Source organism: Passer montanus, unplaced genomic scaffold (assembly GCF_014805655.1).
Source record: "Passer montanus isolate IOZ18808 unplaced genomic scaffold, ASM1480565v1 scaffold193, whole genome shotgun sequence".
NCBI lineage: Eukaryota > Metazoa > Chordata > Aves > Passeriformes > Passeridae > Passer > Passer montanus.
In genome coordinates this window covers 276,469-301,859 of record NW_024366514.1, presented here as the reverse complement: position 1 = coordinate 301,859, position 25,391 = coordinate 276,469, and the positions used below count along the sequence as shown (strand labels likewise).

Here is a 25,391-nt window from a genome sequence, read left to right as displayed (position 1 = left end):
AGAAGAAATGCTGCGGGGGGAGATGGGGTGGGGGGACATTGAACTTTGCTAAATATAATTTTCCTGATGTGTACATTTCTCAGAATGGCCAAATGTGGGGGTATGAGAACACCTGCTCATTCTGACTGCTTCCTTTTACTCATATCCTGTTCCAACACAGACTTACATTCAAATGTGCTAGCCATAAATCCCCTTAAGAGATCCTGTATTACTCCAAACAGTTGATGACTCGAGTACAGACAACAGGAATTTCTGGAGCTCTAGAGACCTAAAAGCTAGGAAAAATAAAAAAAAGCTGCAAAACCTTCAGTTTGATCACATACGACAAAGGTAAGGAAACCATCCCCCACCTGTAGCTAACTGCTACGTCTGCTCTGTATGGGGGAGAATGATCTTGGCATCCTGAGAGCCCAAGATTCAGGAAGGAAAACTGGGTGAGACTATAATGAGGATACAGACTTTTTTCCACTTCAGCTCCTGTTTCAGCGATAGCAGTCTGGAATACAGTAAAACACTTCACACCTGTATTCATCAGCAAGGGTCACAAACCAGCAAATCCACTGTGTTTCAAACACAATTACTGAACCCACACAGGCAAAATGGATTAAGTGTGGATTACCAAGCGCTACTCCCTCAGCAAATGCACAAAAAATAAGACTGTGAAAAAGGGAGAAGAAAACACAAATTTGAGATTCAAACCAGCCTGTCTTAATTATGTCTATTTCTGAAACAATCTGGAGCTCAGCATAAGGCCAGCAAAGCCTCAGGCAGTGAGTCAGTATGACTTTAGTAGGTCTCTACAGTTTGGAAGAGAGCAATAATATGAGTATCAAAGACTCATGAGGGTCCAAGCCTTGCCTTCTTCCACAGCCCTATTCTATTTTGCAATTCAGCTTTCACCCAGTTTTGCCAACAAATTCAATCCCATTAACTCACTGTAGAGGTCAGTTAGAGCTTTCTAAAACTGAACCAATCTCCCTCCTCAAAACCTGGATGGTATGGGAAAGAAAGAGTAGCTTTTTACATAACACTTGAGAAATACACCAGATTTGTGGGGTTTTTTCATAATGCAAGATCTTAATTTCCTGGTAAAATGACCATCTTTCACCTATGGAAACTCTCATTTCCACCAAATAAAACAAGTCATTACTGGCCATATAGCTGTGCCAAATTCCTTTTCCTTTTTTTTAAAACAGCAGTAACAAGATTTTCCTCAAAGCCCTAAGTTCCCAAATCTCTGTTCACAATACACTGGCTATTTTACTTTTGTTTACAATCTACAAAATCCAGGACAGCTCATTTCCATAGGAAAGCAGGTCCAGCAAGTGTTGTGGTTCTCTTTAGGACCATTTTTACATTATTAGGTTCACGTACCTTGCAATCTGTCCCTCCTGAGCCAGGGCAGCAGTGCATCTTCTCTGAGCATTAGCACTGGCACTTATTGCACTGTGCTGTGCTACAGGTCAAGTTCAACTCGTGCTGACCCTCCATCTGGGATTTCTCCCAGTCCCTATCCTCCCCCATGCTGCAGCGGGAAACTAGACCAGTCACAGCGTTATCCCTGGGAAAATTATCATCTCTCATACCAGGGTCACATTCCTACAGGCTTCTGGAAACTGTTCCTAAACAAGGCACATTCCTGTTCTTGGCAATGGGTAAGAGGAGCACAGACAAGAAGAGGACTTTAAGACTTTAACAACAACTTAACAGATGTCAAAAGCTAGAGCATGCTACTGTTAGCAGGTGAGAAAAGCAACTATCCTTGTAGTTCAGGCCTGTTAATCCCCAGAGATCTCCAAGGATGTAGCAGTACCCAATGAGAGTGGCTCGAGTGGCTGTACCAAGTTTCAAAGAATCCCAGCACAGCTCCATTACCCACACACCTTCCACGTCATGCTGCAGATGCACACACACCCCTTTACCTGTTTTCCTCCAAAGCACACAGTCCTGCCAGAAAGAGTTCCTAAACAGAACCACTCTGTTCAGAAAGGGCAGCCCATTTAGGAAGGTAAAGGATATTTCAGAGAAAGATTCCTACTCACTCAAACTGAAGTAAACCCATGAAGAACAGAGGGGCAGGACTGTTCCCCAGTGGCAGAGCTGCTGTCTCAGTGGGCTCACACATGGCAAGGCTGGCACCCAATGAATCACAGCACTGGGCAATAGAAGATCCTACCAGTTGTAGGAAAATGACCCATTACTGAGAGTTTATTGCTAGTAGCAGCTCCTCTCAGCCCCATAACTTCAGCAGTGTTGAATGAAAGCTGGTAGCTAGCACAAAAGGAAATTAATAGCTTTCAACAGCTTGATGAACCCAGGAGCTTTTCACACTGGGCTCCCAGACTAAGACAGGTCCTGTTCATGCACCATCACAAGGACCAGAAATAGGGAGGCAGCATTTCTGCAAGTAATGCTAGCAAGCCTCTCTCTACATAAAAAGGAGCCTTTTCCTTCCAGAGCAGCTTCTATGTAAAGCTGAACATGTTCTCAAATGACTGCACATTGTTGTGCCTTTGTGCCCTCACCTGGCAGGGGAGAAGCAGCTGAAATCTGCAGTCTTGCTCAGGAAGGTAGGTGAAACCGCAATGCAGCGTGACAGTTACACAGAGCAAAGAGATTATCAAACAAAGGCTTCCAGTGTTCAGGCACAAGGGCAGACATTATTTCAAAGCTGTAAACTTCCCTCTACAAAAGGAAAAGCTCTTCACAGTCTCCTTCACTTTTCAGCTCCGTGTCTATCCTGTCCCACAGTAAAATAGTTAAAGCTCAGTCTGATGAATTCTTACAGTAGTTTCATCTCTCTCAAAAACTCCTGCATATTTTTGAGTCACTCTGTAATGTACAGTAGCAATCGCCAGATCTCTCCACCCATAGCAACTTCTTCCAGACTCTCTAACTCTTCTTCCATGTTTATCTTTTTTTTGGTAGTTTTTCTCCAGATTTTTCCCTCTTTTGTGACAGCAGACTAATAACCAGCTCCCACAGGAGGCTGGATTAAGAGTCCCAAAAATCCTTGACATGAAAGGATTTTAAATGACTATTTTCACTGACTAACAGTGACTCAGAATGGTCTGTTTACCAAAGGGCCTTTTCTCAAGGAGAAAAAATTGAAGTCTGGATTACAAACTACTAAAATAGCAAAGTATTTTGAAACTGCAGCGGTTTTGACAGGAAATGGGGACTGAACTGCACTTAATGAAGGAAGGTGGAAAACCAGCAGAGCAATTCTAGACACGGCAATACACGGCTCTACTCATCTTTTCACTTGCTTATAAAGGAAATTCTGACAGCTGCCAATATAAACAGAGTACAAGCACTAGCAAAGAGTGTACAATTCCTGAATGTCTACATACATGGGTGTGGAAAAGACAACAACCCCCAGCAAAAACTGAATTTCCAGCGTGTGCTCCAATTTTGCCCAATTTAGAGACAAGAGTTTAAAAACAAGGAAAAAAGAACCATCCTCTTCAGAAGTCCCTCTTTTCTAATCTTCCCCTATTCCAAACATTAACAGGGCAATCCATGACTGTGTGAGAATGCAGGATACCTGGGACTGGCCTGTGTCAACATGCCTCCAGACGAATCAGTCTTTTTGCCCAGCTGATGCCTTCTCTCTAGGTCCCTTTACCCCCCCAGTTGAGGAAGCAGGGGAGGAAAATCCTTTCTTTTGCTAGGAAGCCCAGTGACTCCCTGAAGCATATGTTCAACTCCATTTTCTTCAGAGGGCTGAAGCCGCACTGGGCAGCTTTGGGAATCTGTGCAAGTGTCAAACCATGCAGATTTTCCTGATCTCTATCAGCCAAAGCTTGAAGTCCAACTATGACTTCCTGCAAACAGCTTGCAACAAAAGTTCTTATATTTTTTCTCTTCATAAAATAAGTGACATGCTCTTTTTCAAAGCCTGTATTTCAAATCAACACAACCAACCTCTGATCTGGGATTCTCTTGTTCCAACAGTGCCTTACAGGCACACAGCTCCTGTGCTAGGCAAGAGCAGCAAACTTTCTGTAGATTCAGCAGCTCTATTTTCCTTCAAAACACAACTCTTCAGAGAAGACTTCACTGCCTTCTCTACTGAAAATAACATATTTTAATTTAAAAGCACCTACATAAATAATTCAACTTGACACAAAATCACAAACAGGCATAGGCACTTTCACTTCACTGTGAATGAACTGCAAACATCAACAACATACTCTCCCCATCAGGAAGGACTGTCAGCACTTTGATTCTTTACCCAAGCTCAAACACTTGCCCTCTGTTTATAGGAAAAGTTACTAACTCAGGAATGAAAAGCCATGCTATTTCTCCACACCATCAGTAAGCCCTGGGACAATACAGCAAAAATACACACTCTGGAGGAGGTCAGTAAAGTAAAACTTCACAAGACAGAAACCACCAACTTTGCTGCTGAATAGAGTCAGTACTAAGTAACAAGGTTATAATATGAAAAAATTGTAGCACACCTCAGGCTCCCATACAGCTGGAGAATGATATCCATACTCCTTCTCAGAGATGATTGCACTCTCCCATACAGGGGCACCAGCAACTCCCTGTTCCTCAGCCTACCAGAACCACTGTCGCCTCCAGTCATGCAAGTGCTCTGTAAGAGAGGTATTACTCTAACCTGAACACTTCCTCTCTCCGGGGGCATTGGTCAGGGTGAATCATCAGTTAATAAACAGTATTTCTTAACTGGGTGCAGCATTTCTAACAGCACCTAGAAGTGCTGGCACATCACTCCTCTTCTAGAGAATACATCTACATGAATCCACTCAGCAGAGAACACCTGAACAGTAAGAGCTTGTAGTAAACGTACGCCAAAGAAGCTGAGCTTCTGATATCTGTTATGCTGGCACAGGTGCCACGTTTCCCAGCGCTCAATCCAGAAAACTCACACTCCTGCTCTTACCTTTCACGTTCAATCTTCCTCTACACTAGTGTCCAGAGCAGCCTACTCCCTCAGAGAAAAACCTGAACAGATTGCTTGACATGCAAGGATTAGTCTCGTCTGTGGTCAGTCTCTCTGAGCTACGTACCACTTGCCACAAGCTGATTAGCTGCCTGCTTAAGGAGGAGCTGGGATAAGTTTCCTTCTGACGGCAATGAAGTGGAGAGGCAGGCGCTGACTGTAATAATATGCTGTTTCCTGTCTGCGGCTGAGCTGAGAGGTACTTCCCAACAAAAAAGGGCTTACAGGAGCTCAGGAGCTCAAGCTCCACCTCTTCCAGTGAAGAGACATTTACTATGGAGGAGGGGTCACTAGCATGGCTCCTGGCACTCAAAAACATGCTCTGAACCAGCTTGCATTTCACCAAAGCATCGGAAAGAAGAAACCAAACTACACAGAATTCCCTCTCCACACAGAGGATATTTCTCCTACAGGATCTCAAAGCTCTGAATCAGATGGGATAAGAAGTAAACGCTGTAATTCATGTTATGTGAATGAGGGTGAAAGTCCACACCACCATTTGGTAGCAATAACTGGAAAACATTTACCAAACCACCATGTGAGACTCATATTAGAACACAGAATATGTACCTGGGAAGATATGATGTCCTTTCCAGGCCCTCTCCTGACGATGACAGGCATTTTTGCCTAGTATTAAAGAATACATATCTTATCGCTATACAAATCCTCCACAAAGCAAGAAAGGGTCAGTGACGATGACAGGCATTTTTGCCTAGTATTAAAGAATACATATCTCTATACAAATCCTCCACAAAGCAAGAAAAGGTCAATGAACTGATAAGGAATCACTTCTTTAACTGTACCAACTACACTGCAGGCAGCAGGCTTAACTCAGTTGGCACCTTCTAGAAAAGGGCAGATTTTCAGCCCACACACCAGTATGAGGAGGAAGAATCTGTTCACCACACAAACGTTTACAAAACTGGGCCAAGAGAGACAATCCAAAGTCTTTTCAAAGACTTTTGAGGGGACAGCTCTGGTGTCAAAGTGTTGACCTGAGCAGCAGGCAAGAGAGTTTTGTGTACCCCAGACCATGCAGGTGTCACAGGAGAGAACAGGCAAGATGGATGGCTCAGGTCCATGACATGGGCAAAGCAGATCATTTTGAGACAGAGATCAGTAAAACCTAGGCTTCCCAGAATCATCTTGAGAAAACACTACTTCAGATTAAAGCATGGAACTCATCCTCCTTGCTCTCTTTGAAAGAAAGGGTCCTGAACTACCAGGACAACACACTTATCATTGCCTTGTGCCACAGCAGACCTTCTCTAAGGCCCTGTGCAAGACAGCAACCCTAGAAAAAGGCACTGGGGAGAGATCTATGCACCATGTACCAAGGGATCATACATGGAAAGTACTTGTCACAGCCCAGACACTTCAGAAGAATTTACCTTGTAGACAGCTAACACTCAAGGACAGAGATGGCAGAGATGTGACAGAACCAGCAAATACCACACCCAGAGGCCTAATGAGAGAAGAGAGCTCTGGCATGAGGCTGCTATAAGATTTATTCCCAGAGGCTCCTTATTAAACACCTCTGCAGCCACACTGCCTGACCTGAAGGAACAAAGCTAAACATAAAGCTTTTCATTACACATCAGGGAATGGAGCAGTACAACACTGTAAGCTCAACAATGCCCCATGTCATGTGCTCCCAGCCCATTCTGTAGTCAGCTATCCATTAACACTGAGTAGCAGTCCTGAAAACTGTCCCCATTGCAAACAGGATACACTTACTGAGGAAATCTATGCAAGATCAACCAAGTAAACCACAGTGGAATTTATTACACACTTTTTTCAAAAGGAAGAGGTCCGTGTCCTAAAACTCACTTTTCTTGCTCTCCTTCCTGCTGAGAGCAAACAAATTACCTGTCAGTCATGTCCTATGTAAAAGGTTTACTGGCAGCTATTTTTTAACCTTACTCCTCTCTCCATACAGCACAACTTTTGCTGACTTTATGCTCTGGTTTTCTCCTCTCATGAAGCTGCCTCCCCATGCTCCTCAATGCACTTTCAACAGTTGCTCTTCTGACTGGTCAGCCCTTATTAACTCTTTGTTTTGGATAAACATTGGTCCTTCAAGTGGTTTATCTGATGTTTTTGTTGCTTGTCTTTATATCACGAACTTAGGAGTGTCATTCAGGCAGCCTGACCTGCAAAATCTATACATCAGGCAGCACAGACAGGACAGAGGTTGAGTCTTCTCAGAAAGAAACCATTCTTTTATAAATCCACAAGTACCAGTCTCCACTGAAGAAAACTGAAAACCAAAAAGAAAACCAGAACATCCGAAACTCTGATTACAACACCAAATGCTATATATTTTCAGTTAAGGAGAAAAACCTCAAATCGCATAACACACTGATTTGAAACAGAAAAAAAATGCATCAAAGAACTCTGAATTTTAGAAAGGAAGACACAGAGGGGAAGCAGAGTGGTCTCAAAAAGAACCTACAGAGAACTGCAAGACTGCAAGGAATCCAAAGCACTGACAGCAATGATGTAACAAAGCAAACCACAGCAAGACTAGGCCACCTTCTGATTTCCTAAGTGGTTTTAAACTTCAAGGTAAATGAGTCAAGCACCTCCACAAGCCACGATAGAAAGAGCAGATAGAAATAAGGAGGAAATGTGCTTTTCTTGAATTTACCTAAGCACCGTGATACACTGCTCAGCTGGAGACAGTGTAAACTCTACCTGCTTGAATTTCAAGGTAACCCTTTACCTTTTATCAGCTATGGAAGGCAGGGACTGGTAGAGTTTGATACCAGAGTCTTGGAAATAACTCTTCACTGTTTGACTGGGATGGGGCAATGTGAGAGTGCAAATACACTACTCCCTTCTGTCCCTAACACAGTCTTCCTGATGCATATTAGATCTCTCCCAACTACAACAGTAAGCAGCACAGTAACAGGACACTTACCTGAAAAATCAGTCTTTATTTATATTTGAGAAAACCAAAGCAAGATCCAGGATAAAATGCTTTATTAACAGGTAAATAACACCACAGTCTTGAAAACATATTCCCCACTCAAATCACTGCATAAATCTTCTCTCTGTACTGTCACATTGACACCTGATATCAGTATTTACTTACCATACCCAGATGTGCCTCCTACCTGTCCAACTATGGATGTAGAAAGTGTTTTCAAGCTTTGGGAAGGTGTTGGGGTTTTATCTGGACACAGGCACTGCAAAGCCAAAACCTACAGCTACACATCAGAAATGCCACTGGCAGATGTTCAAAGCAGCAGATCACTCCTGCTGCAGCACGAGGCACACTGCTCAGTATTGGTCGCCATCTGCAGGACCAAGAGGGATTCCTCCCTCCACCTGGATTGCTCCCCCTTCACCTTGCCTTAGAGCAACACTTCCTTTCCCCAGGCCCTCCTTCTCCTCTGCACCAACTCCCTCAGCAGTTGTTTGGAGGTTTGCTGCTGTTCACCAGCTCGACACTCACCCTGCAGGGCTGATGTGAAGGGCTTTTTTTCTGCATACCAGGTGCTCCCCCAAACTGGAGCTTGCAGAACACTTGCACCTTAGAAATACAATCATTTTTCCTCCTAGTTCCTGAGCCTGGAGAAAATGAAGGAAGGACACCACCGAATTTCCAGACTGCAACTACTTAGCAGACATTCCACATCTGACGAGTATCCTGAACCAATCCCACAGTTATTTCTGTGCTATTTCTTTCTGTTCCTCCTTTTGCTTTCCCACTATATATAGCATATGTAAACACACACACACACACACAAAAATAAAGTCAGTCAAAGAAGTTTACATACTTTAATGCCTATGGGAAAAACTAAATTCCTTCAGCAAGATCTCCAGCATAAACATGAACATCACCTCTAACTCCCTCAGCAGAACAGATTGTTCAGTCCCACTGTGCAAACAGGTTCTATCAAACCTTCTCAGCTTACAGGGAAGAAAATCCCTGAATGCCAAGTCTTAGCACAATCCATAGTAACCTAAGGTATTTCCCTGAGGTAATTTCCCATGTGCACAAATATGAGTTATCATACTGTAAAGAAAAGTAAGTTTAGTATTCATTTTTCATTAAAGATGTTGTGAAGATTGTTCAGGTGTTTTTCAACTCTGCAAAAGAGATGGGATGTGTGGAAAAGATGGAAGAAGAACAGAAAATAATGCAGGAAGTCCTACCGTGAAGCTGTTGTTGACATTCTTTGTGCTGGATTCTGCCACACTGGCATCTGTCAGATCCACCTCATCAAAAATAATGGACTGTAAAGAAAAAAATCAAAATCTCAATAAATTATTGAATCCAGTGTATAAGCAGCAGACTCAAAGGGAGTCTGCCTAGCATGCTCCATATCACCACCTTTTATGATTTGAAGGAAAGACACAGCACTGACAACATCAAGGACCTGGAAGTCTAATTCCATGCACTGAAGATCACTCTGGCCTGTCTTCAGACAGTGAACAAAATGACTTTATTTTTATTAAAGGATTATTTAAAAATAACACCAAATAACTGTAGGTTTTGTTCTTTTGAAAGGAGACAGACTTTCCTGTGAAAGTTTTATATCTAGTTGACTATCAGCATACTAGACCAGAGGCATAGCAGCACTGAGTTAATAAATTCTAGCCTTGCTTGTCTACTGCACTTTCTCTTTTCATTTGTATTCTCTTCCGTCTATTGATTTAGAGTCCATTCCCTACTAACATGCACCAAAGTGAGAAAAAATGCAGAAAAATCATTATCACAGGTCCACATGATGCTTCACTTCAAAACCAAGGATTTCCAAGTGTAAGGCAAAACACAAAGATCTTCTAGTAGCTACAAAGCCTGAAGACCAGTGCCTAAAGAGCTCTTTTCTCTGCTGAGGGCTGCCTCCCCACTGACACCCATCTGCCTCCAAAGCCCCTCTACTGACTTCCTTCCTCGGCCTCACAGGTACTGTCAGGACCTTACCTTAGCAGTTTTTGCATAGTAGAGAGTTCGTCCTCGCAGCTTAAAGTATCGTCTCTTCCAGCGCTGGAAGGAGCTGGTCTGTTTCATTAGCATCCCCTCTTTTATGACAGTCTACAAAAGCATCAGAGGAGAGCAGTGAAGCACAGGTTTTACTGACAGGCATGTTTTCTGCTTCCCCAGCACACACCCCTAGGGGAACAACTGGAGTTGGAGACCAATAACCTCAGTGCCCTCTGCTGGAAGCGTTTCACAGATTCATTCAGCAACACTGAGCAGCCTTCACAAGATAAAACTCTCATGAACAAACAGCCCACACTGCGGTGAGGTTTTACCCTTGTCTCCAGTGCTATCACGATACCAAAGAAGATAAATAACTTAAAACTGAATGAGCATTTCAAATCTAACAGTGATTTGGGGAGTGTAACAGTTAAACTCACCGAGGTCGGATTTCAGTCACAGCTAATTGCACCTTTCATTTAATTGGCATCTGATTACCAGCACAAACACACCCAGGACAGCTGTCTCTACCTCCAGCTGTGCATTGTGAACGAGAATCTACCTGGCACAGAGGTGGCAAGCGGCAAGCCCAGGGGGTGAAGAGTGAAACCAGAGCAAAGAAGGAGCTATATCCAACATCAGCGTTTGGTATTCTTCAGATAGTCTTGGCCCTGCTTCGGTACTCTCTGGCCAGCTGCCATTTCCCAGGGCTGCAGTGCCAAAACTGTCTGTGCACACTGACTTCTTCTCTTTAACTGCTTTATAACTAGACTGACATACCAGCATACACAGGCTCATATACTCGTTCATACACTGTGCCTATGTGGGGGTATGGATTTAATCCACATGTATTTCATTCAGGTTTGAATACCAACAGCTACATGAAAATAATCCCAAAAACTGCAGCTCAGAAAGACAAAAGGCAGAAAAGTCACGGCTGAACGTCCAACCCCAAGTTCCTGATTGTAAATACTGCCTAGGAGCTACAAGCAGTGCTATGTCATGCCTTGGTACCACAAGAAACCTCCTTCTCCCCCCAAAGAGTTGCAGAACCTACTTCCTTCTGAGAGAGCCCAATACAATAAACACCCAGTTAAAACACAGGACACAAATGGTCTGACAATCTTGTAAAACAGGTTAATCTGTATCTTGGTGCCAGGAAAATGACATAGCTTTAACATACCAGAGGTCTCAGTGGAATTCAGGTTTGTAACAGTCAGGTTCGCTGATAAGTATCAATTCACAAACAGCACCAAATGGAAACTACCAGGCTACTACAGCACACAAAATAAATACTCTTACTGATCCACAGGGTTTAGTTCATTTTAGAACTCCTTTCCAGGGCATTAAACTTGCTTTTTAAATGCTATATATATTTCTAATGTGTGCCTTTAGTTTTTGGAACAGCTGCAGATTTTGATACATTCCACATACACTGGCTCTTGCCAAGCTCAACGCTTCCTCAGAAACCACTTCGCAAAAAATGCTGACTGCAAGGAGAAACATCCGTCTGACAATATATGATTCTCTTTTGCTAGACTGAGCTATCCTCAAACTGGCCTGAGAGATCACAGGGTCTGGACCACCATGGTGAAGCCTCTACTCACAAATCAGCTGGGAAAGAGCACGCTCCACATTCCACCAGATCCTAAAGAGAGCTGTCATATAGAAACCACTACAATCTTCCTCCACTGTGCTGGGAAATAGACAAGGGGGAGAGCTCCCCTGTCTCCTGGAAGAACAGCATCTACCATGGATGCTGGACCCTGGCCAGCTCCAAGGTTACCAAACCCCAAGCCTCAATGCTCCCAGTGGTCTGTTTCACAAAGCCACCTGCACAGTGGAAGAACCTGCCAGTGCCCAGGCAAACACCAACTTAGTGTTCCTGAAGCAGGCACATCAGGAATTGCCAAACTCCACAGAACTGCCAGTAGGATGAAAAGAAAAAACAAAAACACACAAGTGAGGATTAAGCTCCTGTAAAAAATGGCAGCTTCCCACACCAGCTCCCCACAGCTCTGAGGCACTCGTTTTCACAGGACACAGCAGCAGGAATACACTCTACAAACCCATAAAGCATCTAGGACTGGCTTTAGGGTCCAGAAGTTGAACAGGCCATAGCAAAACCTAGAAACAAAATGTTAAACCACCTTTGAGCTGGTGTTATGCAAATAATCCAAAATTCAGATATTATCTTAGCTGAAGCTTCAGCATAAGAGAAAACGGAGTGCAAAGACTGACCAAACAGCATCCATTGCTGAACCAACCCTGCAGGCAAGGCCAGAGCTGAAGGCACTCATCTGGAACCCAGAAAGATGCATTCATGCTCCTACTCTGCCATGGACTTTTTATGAGCTCCCAATAAAGCAATTTTCACTCTGTGTGTCTCCATCCCCCATCTGTCAAGTAGAAGAAACAGCACGCGCCAAGTCTGTGGAAACCTGCTAAAATATATATTTCTCTCACAAGTTATTTTAAACTCCAGCACCTGAGTATCAAAGAGAAATGTAAAGTACCAGCATCCAAATCACAACACTAAAGAAATCACACATTTCTGCAGCTCATTTTTTTACAAGGAAGAAAATGGGAAAGTGGCAGGAGATTTTCCAGCTTAAGACAGAAACATGGAGTGACGTTTGCATTCCCTGGAAAAAAAACCACATATAAATAAAAACTGAGACCAAGAAAGCAGCTACTGAATTCTGCAAAACCCTGAACCAAAATCAGAGAAGAACTAAAAATCCTGGGGAAGATGCCTTGGATGAAAAGCCTCAAGACATCAAGTCAGCCAGGAGGCTGACCAAAAAAACAACAACTTGCAAGAGGATATTTCAGATCTCTGTTGCCATGCTTATTTACAGCTCTGGTTAAACTGGGGTCAGCCAGAGCCCTCATGCACCCCAGGCTCAGGCAGCACCACTTTAGCCAAACTCTTGCCCAACCCACCAGCACAGTAACTCTCAGCAAAACAATGCCTCTGCTCTCCCTCAGCTCCCACAGCTCCCGCCTGCTCCCTCACCTCAGTTGGGCTCACTCACCTCTGCACAAGACGTGCATTCCTCCATTCCTCTTTTAAACCCTATTTTTTTTCTTTTTTTTTTTTTACCAAAATGCAACACTTGCAGAGGTCACCTTGTCCTGCTCTAAGCGGCAGTTCCTGTCATTGCCGGGCTCTATCTATAGAAAACCTCCCAGCTCCCCAGCTCAGACATGAAAGGCCAGAGAGGAGAGCTCCTTCTGCTCACAGCAAACACGCCTCTGCTTCAGTGCTGCCCATCTCTGCACGAGAGCAGCCGGGCTATTTATAGGCACTCGGTTCAGCACTGTTTAGTGGGTTTGGGCGGAAAGGGCCAGAGATAAGATCAAGATGACTTTATAAAATGATGTAGACATCGCTGCCTTTCTCTTCCTCTATTTTGACTTAACAGCCAAAGGACTTGTTACTTGCAGAGGAATGCAGCTGCAGAAAATGAACAGGGGAAAGGACCTGACTGCAAAGTGACACAGGTGGAGTAAAAGGGGGGAGGTGAACAGCTACTTCTGCTCCCCAGCCTCTCTGCAGATTTTTAATTGAAGATCTACTCTGATCAGATTACTGGGCATGTAATTCATCAAGATAAAAGTGAAATTGCTTCTCCCATAATGAAAATAGAGTGTTAAATCTATTTTTAGTATCATATATTGGATCCTATGGGAAAAGCTACTGCCCTGAAACACTATGAGGATGTGCATATAATTATGTGCATCCTATCCAGGATAAATACTAAAACTGTTTGCAGTGGAAGTATGCATACTGTTTTCTATCCAGCTCAGTCCCTTTCCAGTGTGGTGTCCCATAGCATGGCACTCCATGGGCACATAACACTACAAAAAAAAATTAATTATCATCTCAGATCAAGTGTAAAATGATGCAATACTGATTTCAACACTGACCCCTTTTATCATATTGCAAGTCAGTGTAAAAACAGTTACTGAAGAAACTGACAATTTAAAACAACACTGCACATAGCAGAGTGTCTTAGGAAATGTGAAATGAACAAGATTAGATAACTGAAAGGCAAGGCCTAGGAAATTTCTAACATTTTAGTATTTATCTTTGGCCTTGAAGAACAGCAACTTCCTGCAGAAAAAAATTCAGTTTATGGCAAGCAATACACAACCCTCCCCCCAGCTCATCCCCTTTCAAAGCCTGACATTTAGGAAGAGCAATAATATGTTCTCAGATTTCTCCTGTCAAAATGGTTGCAGGTCGAATCCTGAACTGACAAAAGAAAAGTTTTGCCACTGACCTCAACAGGGATGGTTTCAAACAGCTCAGGGGACTTTAAAAAAGAACTTAAAAGAAAGAGAGCCTTGTGCTTCACTATTTCCCCTTCCGGCCTTGTAAGAACAAGAAGCCAAAAGATTAACAGGAGCTGTTCAGAAAACCAACAAGACACAGTTGTGTTTTTGGCAGCACCATTCATCTGAGGTGTCTCTGCACCCAGTAACCCATGTCAGGTGCTCAGGGACAGCCTACACAGATTAAGTGCTTTCTATACTGAAAACATGAGTGATTCTACTAAAAGTTAAGAAGGATCACATCAAATTTCAGCTACTTGCAGATTACATCCCTTGCTCTCCTGCACACAGTAGTGCTCACCAAGTGAAACACAGCAGCAGACAATCCCTTCCTGAAGCTTAAACCTATTGCCCCATTTGGAAGTAGGGCTCTTGATAAAACTGATTTCCAAATCTGGAAAACAAGCCCTATTAGCCGGACTGAGGGTGACTATCAAGTGTGTCCAGCTGTCAGGCTGGCAAGTGTCCCTTGGCACAGGGAGGCTCCAAACCATGTTTGATAGAGACAGAGGAAGAACAATGCAACTTATTTCACTGCTGAGATCATAACATATTCTTAGGGGCAATTACTCAGTGGAGCATATCAAAAACAAGAATTATGCTTCACAGTGCAGAAAAAGAACTATGTACAAGGTAACAGCACAAAGCTATCTAAATAGCAACTGAAGAATCCCAAACCCAAAATCCCCAGCACGTGGATTTCTCTGTTTATCATGTATCTTCAGAATGTAACAACTTTTAAGACACACACTTTTTGTATTTGTATGCACCACAAAACACTGATGCCAAACAACAAATAATTGACTAAGCAAAGCACCAAATGCAAAGAGGAGAAAACAAAATGCAAAAGTATATGCGGAACTGGGCTATCTTTATAGACGCTTACGAAGCAATTTTACAGACAGCTGAACCCCAGGGAGCAAACAACCTCATCTAGTCACTGATTTTGAGTAAGCCGTGGCAAAAACTACAGGAGTAGGTCTGCAGGCACTTAAACATGGCCATGCCATGCTAGGGCAGGTACAAATCTGAGTGCTGTACCTTGTGGTTTTAGTAGATGGTGTCATAAAAGTCCTCGGTGGTCATAAACTTGAAACAAATTAATATTTAGAAGTCAAATAAAACACAGTAAATCCAACAAAGAAACTACAGGAATAAATCTAACCAATCCCATAGAATAAGACATGAAATGTCAAAAGGGTAGGGGTAAACAAGCTAATCTGAGAGCAACATCCTTCCACCAGACAGTGGTCACACTCTGGAAATGAACTCTAGGAAGCTTGGAGGGAGGGAAACCTGGATCAGTAAAGCAATTCTAACAATGGGACACACAGAGAGCTATACAGATCTATAGGGGAGCATGAGGTAATTACAGGTTTGCATAGTCTTGTTTGGAAATTCTACATTACATGGACTTTGCTCTTGAAAAAGTGAAAATTGCATTCAGATTTCTTGCACTGGTATCAAAAGAGCAAGATACTATGAGAACTCACTGCAAAAAAAGGACTCCAGAAGAGGAGAAAAAGAAAAAAAAAAACCAGAGCTGGAATCAAATGTCAAAATAGAAGCTGAGGCAGTGAGTCAGAGGCCCACTCACAGAAGCTGAGCACTACAACTGAGGAAGGGGGTTAGTACAGACCTTTGTACAGCCACATGGGAAAGCCTAAGAAAACTCTTGTAACAACCATCCTTCCAATTCTCCTCTGTTGTAACCTCCAGCCCTGCTGAATGAGCTGGACTCGGCACATCCAGTGAGAGACAGAGGCAAGCACAGCCAACAGCTCTCCTACAGCCTCCCTGCAACTCCTGAGACAGCAGAATCCAGAGCAGAGCACAGCAACCTACCCAGGGAGTAGCTGAGATGTCACTGAAACAGGCAATGCAACTTATTCCCCAGATCCACAGTAAAAAACAGGAGTTGGTATCAAATAAATACTGAATAGGCTATAAATTGCCTTGGCACAGATAAATGGTCAAACATTTCATTCTTCATTAGTTAATGTTGCAGGCAATAAACAAAGAACAGGTCTTTAAACCAGCTTCTTTCAATACCAGGTTCAGCTGCTACTATTATGAATGACTCTCCTAAAAGGGATGCACAGTCACACACCTAAAGTGAACAAATACAAATGAAAAACAATTTGAGAGCACACAAAAATGTATATGGGGAAGGAAATACAACATACAATGAATCAACACACAGCTCCTTGGTAAAATGAGCTCTGTCAGAGAGCTCCAAGAAAAGTACTAAAACAGATGAATATTCTGGTCAGCTGCTTAGAAGGGAGAATGAAAAACACACCAGTGCACTGATACAGGATGAGTTAGGAGCTGGACAACTCCTGGCACACTAAGTGCTTAAGCCTCAGGATGCTTTCCATAGGCTCCCGGCATCCTTCCCAAGCACATTTATCACAAGAGGGAAACTGAGCACAAAATGCCAGTCAAATACAGCAAAGATGGAAAATAGGGGCTCAAATCCATCCACAAAGATAACTAAAGTCAAAAAGGCAACAGTTTAATAGCTACCTGAATATTTTGGAATGGAATACGTTTCTATGGTTGTACTAATTAAATGTGAACTTCATTCATTTAAGGACTAACATGAGAAGTTTGACTGTTATTTTTTCTACCATCTAAAATTATATATACATGACTACATCCCTTCCTTGGGCATTTCCCCCATACACAAAAAAGTCAAATCACACTACCTGCTGTAAAACCTTCTGAGACATGGCTGTCACAAGCTATGCACCAGCACCACAGAATCCCCTGTCTGAACTCAGAAGCAGGTGGCTCTTCTGCTGAGGCACAGCAATAGAACTTCATTTGGAATCACAGCTTGTACACAGAACCCTCTAATGCTGCAGCCTATACCCCCACAGCTTAAGTCACAAGCTCTTATTCATTCACAGAGACAAGTTACTCCCAAAACCCATGTGTCTAAGCCCCCCCATCCACTTCACCAGTCAGCAGAAGGAGGCAGGCACTCACCATAGTGGGCTGTCAGGGCCATCTGACATGCAAGTACCAGGCTGGGGAGTGAGACCAGCACAAGCACAACAGCAAATGTATGGGAAAGCACATGCAGAATGCAGCTGTGGATCTCATCCTCACACTCATAACCACCCATCCTTCCCACAGCGCTGAACGTCACGGAGACCTTGGCTGAGTAGGAAGGAAAAGTCAGCAGAGAGTCCCAGTAAGAGAACTTCAGGATACAGGAAAGTGAAAGTTATACCTTGACAAAGAAAACTGAATTCTTTGCCCTTGTGAAGAGGAGGCTGAAAGAAAGACAGCCTCCTCCCACTGTGTCTGGATTCCCATCACCTCTGCTACTGAATTCTGCAAGGAGCCTTGTCAGGGACTGGTAGATGCAGAGCCAAATCCTCATCCTTTTACTCTAACTGGTATTCAAATAGGTTAAGAGCAGAAAGCAGCTTTTGGCCTTTGGCCATTTAATTAATACTTAGGTATCTTAGAATTTATTTTTATCTCATCTGTAACAACTGTCATGATCAGATTTTCCATATTTATGTATTAAACAACCTATGCTTTTAAGTTTTTTTTCCCCTTATCTATTTAACATAGTTTTTAAAGGATACTGCAAAGTTTTAATTTGTTTTTCCATTTCCCCTGTTTTAATGTCCTGCAAATACCTCTGACCATGCCAAAGACTTCTTGATCAGCACCAGCAACAACAAAAAAGATGAGCACAGCCCTGGGAACAGGACAGAAGGGGCTGGTGCCAGTTCCCAGAATACTGATTTTTAATAAAACCTCAATGATAGATCTACACATTCCAGGAGTGCTCTGCCCTGCCACAGCTGAGAGCAGCTCCAAGAGCAGGCAGCTCACCTTCCCTGGTTTATCAGATGCATTTCTGTCATTCAAAGACCACTGAAGGTGGCTGTCCCACAGGGATGTTACCTGGAGCTGGCACCACTTGTCTCAGTTCCCAGGGCTGGGGATGCCCTGGGTGATTTCTTGCACTTGATACAAGAAGTATGTATCTACATTTTCCCTACAGGACACTGTGGGTGGTATTACCTTTCCTCACTGGAAAATTACATGGATAAATTTACTAAAGCTTGCAAGTCTCAAGTGCAATGTGCTCGATACAAGCATTATGTGATTAAGAGGGCATTTCCTTTCTCAAAAAAGGCAAACCACAATATCAGAACAGTGATCAGATGTAAAACTTTTCAACTCAGCAATGAAACTGTGAGGAAACAAAAATTCTCCTATAAAACCAAATGAAGTAATCCTATAATAATCAATTGCCTAATTGAAGTGGTAATGTTGCAGCCATCAAGCCAACCCTTTCCTCTCTGGATGAGAGGAGGGCAGGCAGCTTTAGACCTCTTCCTCCTCTGTGTAAGTGTTCTCACATCCAGGTGTCATCCAGGGCCTGCAGACTGCAAGCTCCATACCCTGCACTGCTGCTGTAGAGGTGCAGCACTACTGAACAGGGCATGCATGATAAGCTCATTACTTTCTGAAGTGTTTCATATAAAATGTGTGAGGAGGAACCACAAACCATGGGAGCTGCTGCAGAACAGTGCTGCTGCCTCAGCTGTTCTGCCTGAAGCTCAACTACCCCTGGATGACTATCCCACGGGGCTGCAGTACCAACAGAAGCATCTTAATATAAATTCTTAGTGAAACAAGAAGCAATAACCACTTAGTGAAGAAAAGGCAGGGAACAAACTGTTTCAGTGGACAGTTAATAAAATATCTTTTAAATAATGGTTGGTGCATTTGAGATCTTGAAAAAACATGTTCCAAGAGGAGCACATGTTCACTTGGGACAGTAGTGTGCTGTGAAATTTCCAATGATGTTGTGCCAATATCCAGGGTAAACCTTAAGCTTTCCAGGAATAAGGAAAAGCTTTCTATATTTCATTTGTGCTTTCTCTCACATATGCAGGTATAGCTGCTGTATCAGAAAGAATCAGACTGGATTTTTAATTAAAGAAGGTAAAGTTACACAGTGTTTCACATGGTATACTGGATTTCCTAATCAGGTAATCTGAAGATAGACATTTCAGAGTTTTCATCTATAATCCTGTGCTCCTCCAAAGTAAAAACTCAATTTTTCTGTAACAGGGTTTTGGGTAAGGGAAAATACTCTAAATATTTTAATTAAGTTTCATTTTAAAAAAAACCAAACTATCAAACCAGAACATTCAATACCTATGGGTTTTTTTGTCTCTAATTTTATTAGAGAGAATAACTAGAAGCCTGGAAATGTTTTAGTGATGTGGTCTAAGCAAATCCATGCTCTCAAAACATGCAAAAGTTTAATGTTAGCTCTTTAGTTCTTGGAACCTGATCTATAGTTAGAAGGAATGAGAAACGCTTCAAGTGCGTGTGGTTTTGTGCTTTGTTTTGTTGTGCGGTGGAGTTTTTTAGTTTGGGTTTGTTAGCTTTTGTTGTTTTTTTTTAACAAGGAAGTAACAGCTGTTGCTTTCATACAACATCCAAAACTCTCCAGCAGCAAGGCAAACTTACAGTACACCACTGGAAACTTGCTGGGAGGCTTCCCAAACTGTGTCAAAACAGATGAGTCTGAAGTGCACATGAAACAGAATGTATATTAAAGGACTAAAATCCTACCTGTATCTTGGTGCTCAGAGAAGAAACTACTATATTCACGAATCCAAGAAAACTCATGTCCTTAAACCTGTGCTCAAGATGCTCAGTTTCAGTTCAATCACAAAAACTTCTTTTCAACAGTTCTCACACTCTTTAGGTGAAGAGTTCCCAGTTTCTACCCGGATTAAAGTATAAGCCACTACAATTTATGACACATGAAGATTCTAAAATGTCCTCTTTCAGACAGCCTTTTAGAAGGCAGCAAAGCAAAACATACAGATATTTTAATACGTTTTAGTGGAAGATGCCACAGACAGAATATGAATTAAGTAATGAATTCCGGAAAATTCCTTCCTCAGTTCTTGCTTATTTCTTTTACAATACTGCTTTACTGAAATGCTTTGCTTCTTATCATAATGCTTCTTTCAATACTTGGATTTCAAACTAATAAACTTCTCATTTTCCTCACTCTAATCTCAGGAAACCTTAAAACATTTACCCTCCAGAAATAAAAATACCACTTCTTTACCCATAAAATGGACATTTTATCTAACAGGCAATATAAGAAGAAACAAAAAGACTTTTCTTCAGTTGTCCATGCTGCCCACCATATGTCTGAGGACTCAGTGTAGCAAGCTCTGGAAGCTTGCACAAAAACCAGGAGAAACATTGTGCTTCACCCTGTTTTTCTGCCTTTATCCTGCAGAGTGGCTCCAAGACCTCAAGGCTACCAGTCAGAAAGAGAATCACAACTTCCCATAGCACAAGAAACATCACCTATATCTGGTACACAGCACAGAGAAGGGAAACGTGCTAGTTCAGATACTGAACACTCTGTCCACTGCAGCATAAAGCTCAACACCAGTTCATCTGTACTGCTTCTCTGAATATAAATTAACTTGACATACCTGCTACCAGAGCTCGACAGCTTCCCAGAAAGTCTGGAGAGTGGCTCGCTCTGTTTGCAACTCCGGTGAAATATACACTGCAAACTTGTCTTAAAAAGTTCAAGGCAATGATAAATGCTTACAAAACTGAAAATATTACAGAGAAATTGCCTGTGAAAGTAAACAGAACTTAGACTAAACTAGTCTAAACAAGAAGTTCTCCTGATGCCACCCAAGGACGCTGCTGAAATCCTGTCTGGTAAACAAACCGGGAGCTCAACATACCAAAGCTGGCAGGCTGGAAATCCCACAGAACTGATGAATGAAATGGGAAGATGGCCTGTTCATCCACCCTCAGCTTTCTGAGGGTTGTAATGTGAGGCTAGAAATGAAAGGTCAAGTTCAAAGGAAGAAGCACATTTCACTGTCAGAGCTCATAAAAGGTTCAGTGCTCCTTGGTTTCACACCCTCAATGCCCAGGACCACTTTGGACGTTCCTGTGCCTCCGTCCATGCTGAGTGACAATGAGATGACATTACCACTTCAGCTGGTTCCAGCTGAGGTCTCAGCACTGCTTAGGAGGTGGGAGCAAGGTCCTGCTGTTGCCTCTCCCCACACACATCCTCTTTCTCTTAGTTAATTTCATCTCTTTCCTAATTCCTATCCATTCCAAAATACATAATCTTAGCTGACCAACAGTTTCTGCAGTGGCACCAACACCAGCCTGAGACCAGAGAGGAGCTAAAAGCAGTGCGCTCTGAGGCCGTATGCTGGTACAAGTCTGTCAGGTCTCTGCCAGGTGGCTGATCAAGCACACAATTCAGCCTCTGCTTCTCAGCCAGACGAGACAAGACCACTCACATGACCTGCTATACCTGATCATGTGAGGCTTTACTCCTTCTCCATAATAATAATAATTAAAAGACTGCTAAACATGCTTCCCTCAGATCTTCTTCTCTGCCTCAAAAATTCTTTCTAGCTAAAAGCAAGTAAGTATGTTAGAACACAGTACTTCACTTCCCAAACACTGAGCCTTCCACTCCTCCTTCCCCTGCCCACTGCCTCACAAGGGACAGGTTTTTTAGCTGAAAAGAAGTTACCTGTGATTTGCCTTTAGACCCTGCACATCAACACCTCAGTCCTTAAACATCCAAATGATTCCACTTGCCCCAATACTATCACACCAAGCTGCTTCAGTCAAACACAGCTGGACAATTGGGGGGTTTTGAGACAAATTCACTTAAGTTTTATGGTCTTGCAAGCAAGCAAGCAGCTTTACTTTACAGCATTTCTTACGAAAACAGATAGCAGGGCAAGAGGAAGGAAAACATACCTTCAAAGTGCTTGCAACTGTGACAAACCAGTAAATTCTGAGGAATTATACGGGCACAATAGATTTTGCACTCAAGCTCTGATAACAGTAAGCTGCTGTGGTGATTTAGCTGTACTTAGAGGCATGGTCTTAAGCTAACTGCAGCAAAAGATGTGGTCAGAAGAGATTTATGTCCTCAGGCCATAGTAAAAGTCTGCCTGCATCTTTTACTGTCACTGACAGACCTGTCCAACAGCTTCTACAGCTTACAGTAGTCAGCACTCTATCATTCAACAGACAAATTCAGAATTAGGTCTGCCTTTACAAAGGAAGCAAGCTCCTCAATGTCTCATCAAAACCATGATTACTCACAAAGTTGTCTTTGCTTCTTGCCCTGAGGGCAAGGAAAGAGTATACACATGCAGCAGCACGCAGAAAAGACAATGACAAACCAAAATGGCATCAACGAGCAACAGAACAAATCAATCCTGAATACCATAATACCTGGGTTTATTTGGAAAATTTGACACGATTTAGTCAAAGGTTTTTGGCAGGTTAACACACAGAAGGCTTAACAGCTGTAGACAATAACTGTTTATAATCCTTGTTCTTAATATGCTTATGTTTGCATATACAAGTGGCTGGTTTGTGCCTTTTTCCAGCCATGCTGACACGAGAAGTGATGAAAAACAAGGAAAATTATTAAGCAGGAACAGGAGGAGGTGTTCTGTTATAGCCAAACAAAAATACACCCCAAAGCACCTTTCACCTCAGCATCTCTAACATCTTGCTATAAGCAAGAGTTCCTATTCTAGCACTGGAAAAGTCTTTGTGTCCCAACACAAGCCACCATGGAGACAGACTAGCATCCTTCCTTACTTTTCCCATGAGACTCCTGCCACGGTGTTAAAAAATCCCAAGGTTCACCCAATCTCCAGCAAACCAAATTCTTATTATTCAGCACTCTGGATATAGGAAAATATCTCAAAAGGCTTATTTCTTTTTCACAGCAGAATAACAGACTAGCTTAAATCACCTGGTGCTACAGCACGGCTGAGATCAGCTTGACACAGAACATCAACAGGTTTAGAGGGCTCCAGGGTCTCCAGGTGTTGTCAAAAGAACCATCTCACAGCCCAGCCCCACAGTGCCTCAGCCCAAGAAGCCAAGGGCAGTGCCAGCAGCACCTCACAGATGGAGAAGCAGCCCCGTCATGCTCCTCATGTACCAGTGCACTTTGTCACAGGGGTGTCACAACTGGGACCAATGCAGCCAAACGATGCACAACAGAACAATGGCAGGTCCTGTGCTTGAAAGCAGGGCAAACCAGCCAGCATGAAAAAGTGCCCTTTGAACAATGCTGCAGACACTGCACCATGCAGAGACATTTACTCTCCTTTACTGAGTGCAAGAGAAGCAACACTGAGCTGCAGCACCAGTGCTGAGCGAGCTTTGGCATCCCCACAGCTGCACCATGCTTGTCCATGCTGCAGAGACACGGTGAGCACAAGGCAGGTGATGACAGAGTAACTAACCTGGTATTTCTAAGCAGAAACACATGACACAACAGTCCAAGAGTTACACTGGAGCTTAGTGGCTACAAAGAAAAATCATGCTGCTATAATAAAAGGAGTACAGAAAAGGGAAACTCCCTATGCATGGTTCCCAGTCTAAAGTTGAAGAAAACCTTCACATCTTTTACAGTAACAATACAGAAGAACCATGGTTTTGGTTGTGGCTGCAGAATGTTGTTACTGCCCATAAAAATGGTGTTATTGTTCCAGGATGAGCCACAGTGGGATAAAACATGACTGGGCCAAGAGAACCTGGGTGGAAAGGACTGCTACCTTACCAAGAGGGCAAAGCAGGACAGCCAAAGCTGGCAACAAAGACTAACCAGCTGTAAGATCACTGCTTTACCAGACAGAAAGCTAAATATTGCTATTTGGCTTACAGAAAGGTAAAACAGCACAGTGCAAGATGGGGATAATTAGGATGCACAAAAAGGATGGGAAGATGCTGAGGGAGGCACCACTTAGTGACTGCAGGGAATAAGGGGGGCTGCACCTTCCAGAGCAGAGCTCTGAAGATGAGACAGTGACTTGGGCCAAGTACAACAGGACCATGGAGGAGGGAAGTACTGGAAAGCGATAATGGAACACTGTGACAGGGAGCTATGGCTGGGATGTGCAGAGGTTCTCAGGGAAGGCATGGGGAGCTGAGGAAGGAGCCCACAGTGGCAATTGTGACAGGAGGAGAAAAGGGGAGATGCAGCTTCATGGGGTGAGGATGCCCTTGAGGATTCAAATACCAGGTAAACGGAGCAGCATTAGGGAGTAGGAGCCCAAATCTGACCTCCATGACTCCAATAAAATATTACAGGGAAAGAGGGTAAGGAAAGAAAGCAGACAGACGGGATGCTGCAGAGCCTGGGTACACTGCTCACTGAGCTGGGTAAAGCTCCCCGGGAGGTCTGAACCTGGCACGGGGAAGAAGGTGGCTTCGGCTGGGCTACTGGGGAGGGGAACTGGAGCGGCTCAGAGAGGCACCGGGGGCAACTCCAGGAGCCACTGAGGGCAGTTTGTGGGGCACTGGCAGACGCTGAAGGGCATTTAGGGGACAGCTGTTAACGGGCACCTGAGAAACAGCTCATTACGGGGATCCCTGAGGGGCATTTTGGGCTTCACGAGTGCCTGGAAAGCTGCTGGGGGTGTTGTCAGGGGGTCTCTACCGTGGGGGCTGGGGGTCGCCAGCAGGACCCGGAGGGGTGATTGGGCTGTCACCGAAAACGACGGGATAAATAAACCTTTCTAATACAGACAATATTTGTTACAATTAAAGATTTTCCAGCCAACGGGGGGAAAGGGGGAAATGGCCGAGTCCCTAAGGGGCGCCTTGGCGGATGTGAGGCGGTCACAGGCAGACCCCCGAGGGGTCGCTGTGAGGGGAGAGCAGTGAGCTGTGCGGGGGGATCGCCGGCAGCTCCCCGAGGGACGGGCTCGGTGGCAGGCCCCAAAGGAAAGCTTCGGGGGGCTCTGGCAACTCCCAAAGCGGCGGCCCGGGCTGGCGGAGGCGCGGACCGTGCCGGGCAGGAGGGAGAGGCGGCGGTACCGAGCGTAACGCGGAGGCAGCGCCGGCCGCAGCGCCGCCAGGACCCCGAGGCCCTGCCCGCGGCCCCCTCCCGCCGCACGCACCTTCTGGCGGATCTGCCCGGACGTCGAGACTTTGCGGATGAGCTTCTGCAGGGAGCCGGGCTCCTGCTCCGGCTCGCTGTCCGACGACTCCTCGGGCGCGGCGCCGGCGGCCGGCTCCGGCTGTGCCTGCTCGGCCCCCGCCGCCGCCATGCTG

At 43.9% G+C, this 25,391-nt stretch overlaps 1 protein-coding gene across 10 annotated transcripts in view; it reads right to left on the bottom strand.

Annotated features, from left to right (window-relative positions):
* The window catches only part of DGKD (diacylglycerol kinase delta), a 59,602-nt gene that overhangs the window by 32,923 nt on the left and 1,288 nt on the right, over positions 1 to 25,391 (bottom strand). Inside the window, exons 1-4 of one of the 10 annotated variants that reach the window (XM_039706503.1) lie at positions 25,238 to 25,377; positions 23,579 to 23,640; positions 9,909 to 10,019; positions 9,137 to 9,217 (exon numbers count right to left, since the gene is read on the bottom strand). In XM_039706503.1, coding sequence (XP_039562437.1) covers positions 9,137 to 9,217; positions 9,909 to 10,001 — 174 coding nt within the window. In that variant the 5' untranslated portion in view covers positions 10,002 to 10,019; positions 23,579 to 23,640; positions 25,238 to 25,377. Of the gene's footprint in view, positions 1 to 1,374; positions 1,397 to 2,042; positions 2,066 to 4,466; positions 4,491 to 4,912; positions 5,153 to 9,136; positions 9,218 to 9,908; positions 10,020 to 12,943; positions 13,118 to 23,578; positions 23,641 to 25,237; positions 25,386 to 25,391 lie in introns of those variants that run through there. The other 9 variants (XM_039706513.1, XM_039706505.1, XM_039706502.1 and 6 more) reach the window with 9 other exon arrangements.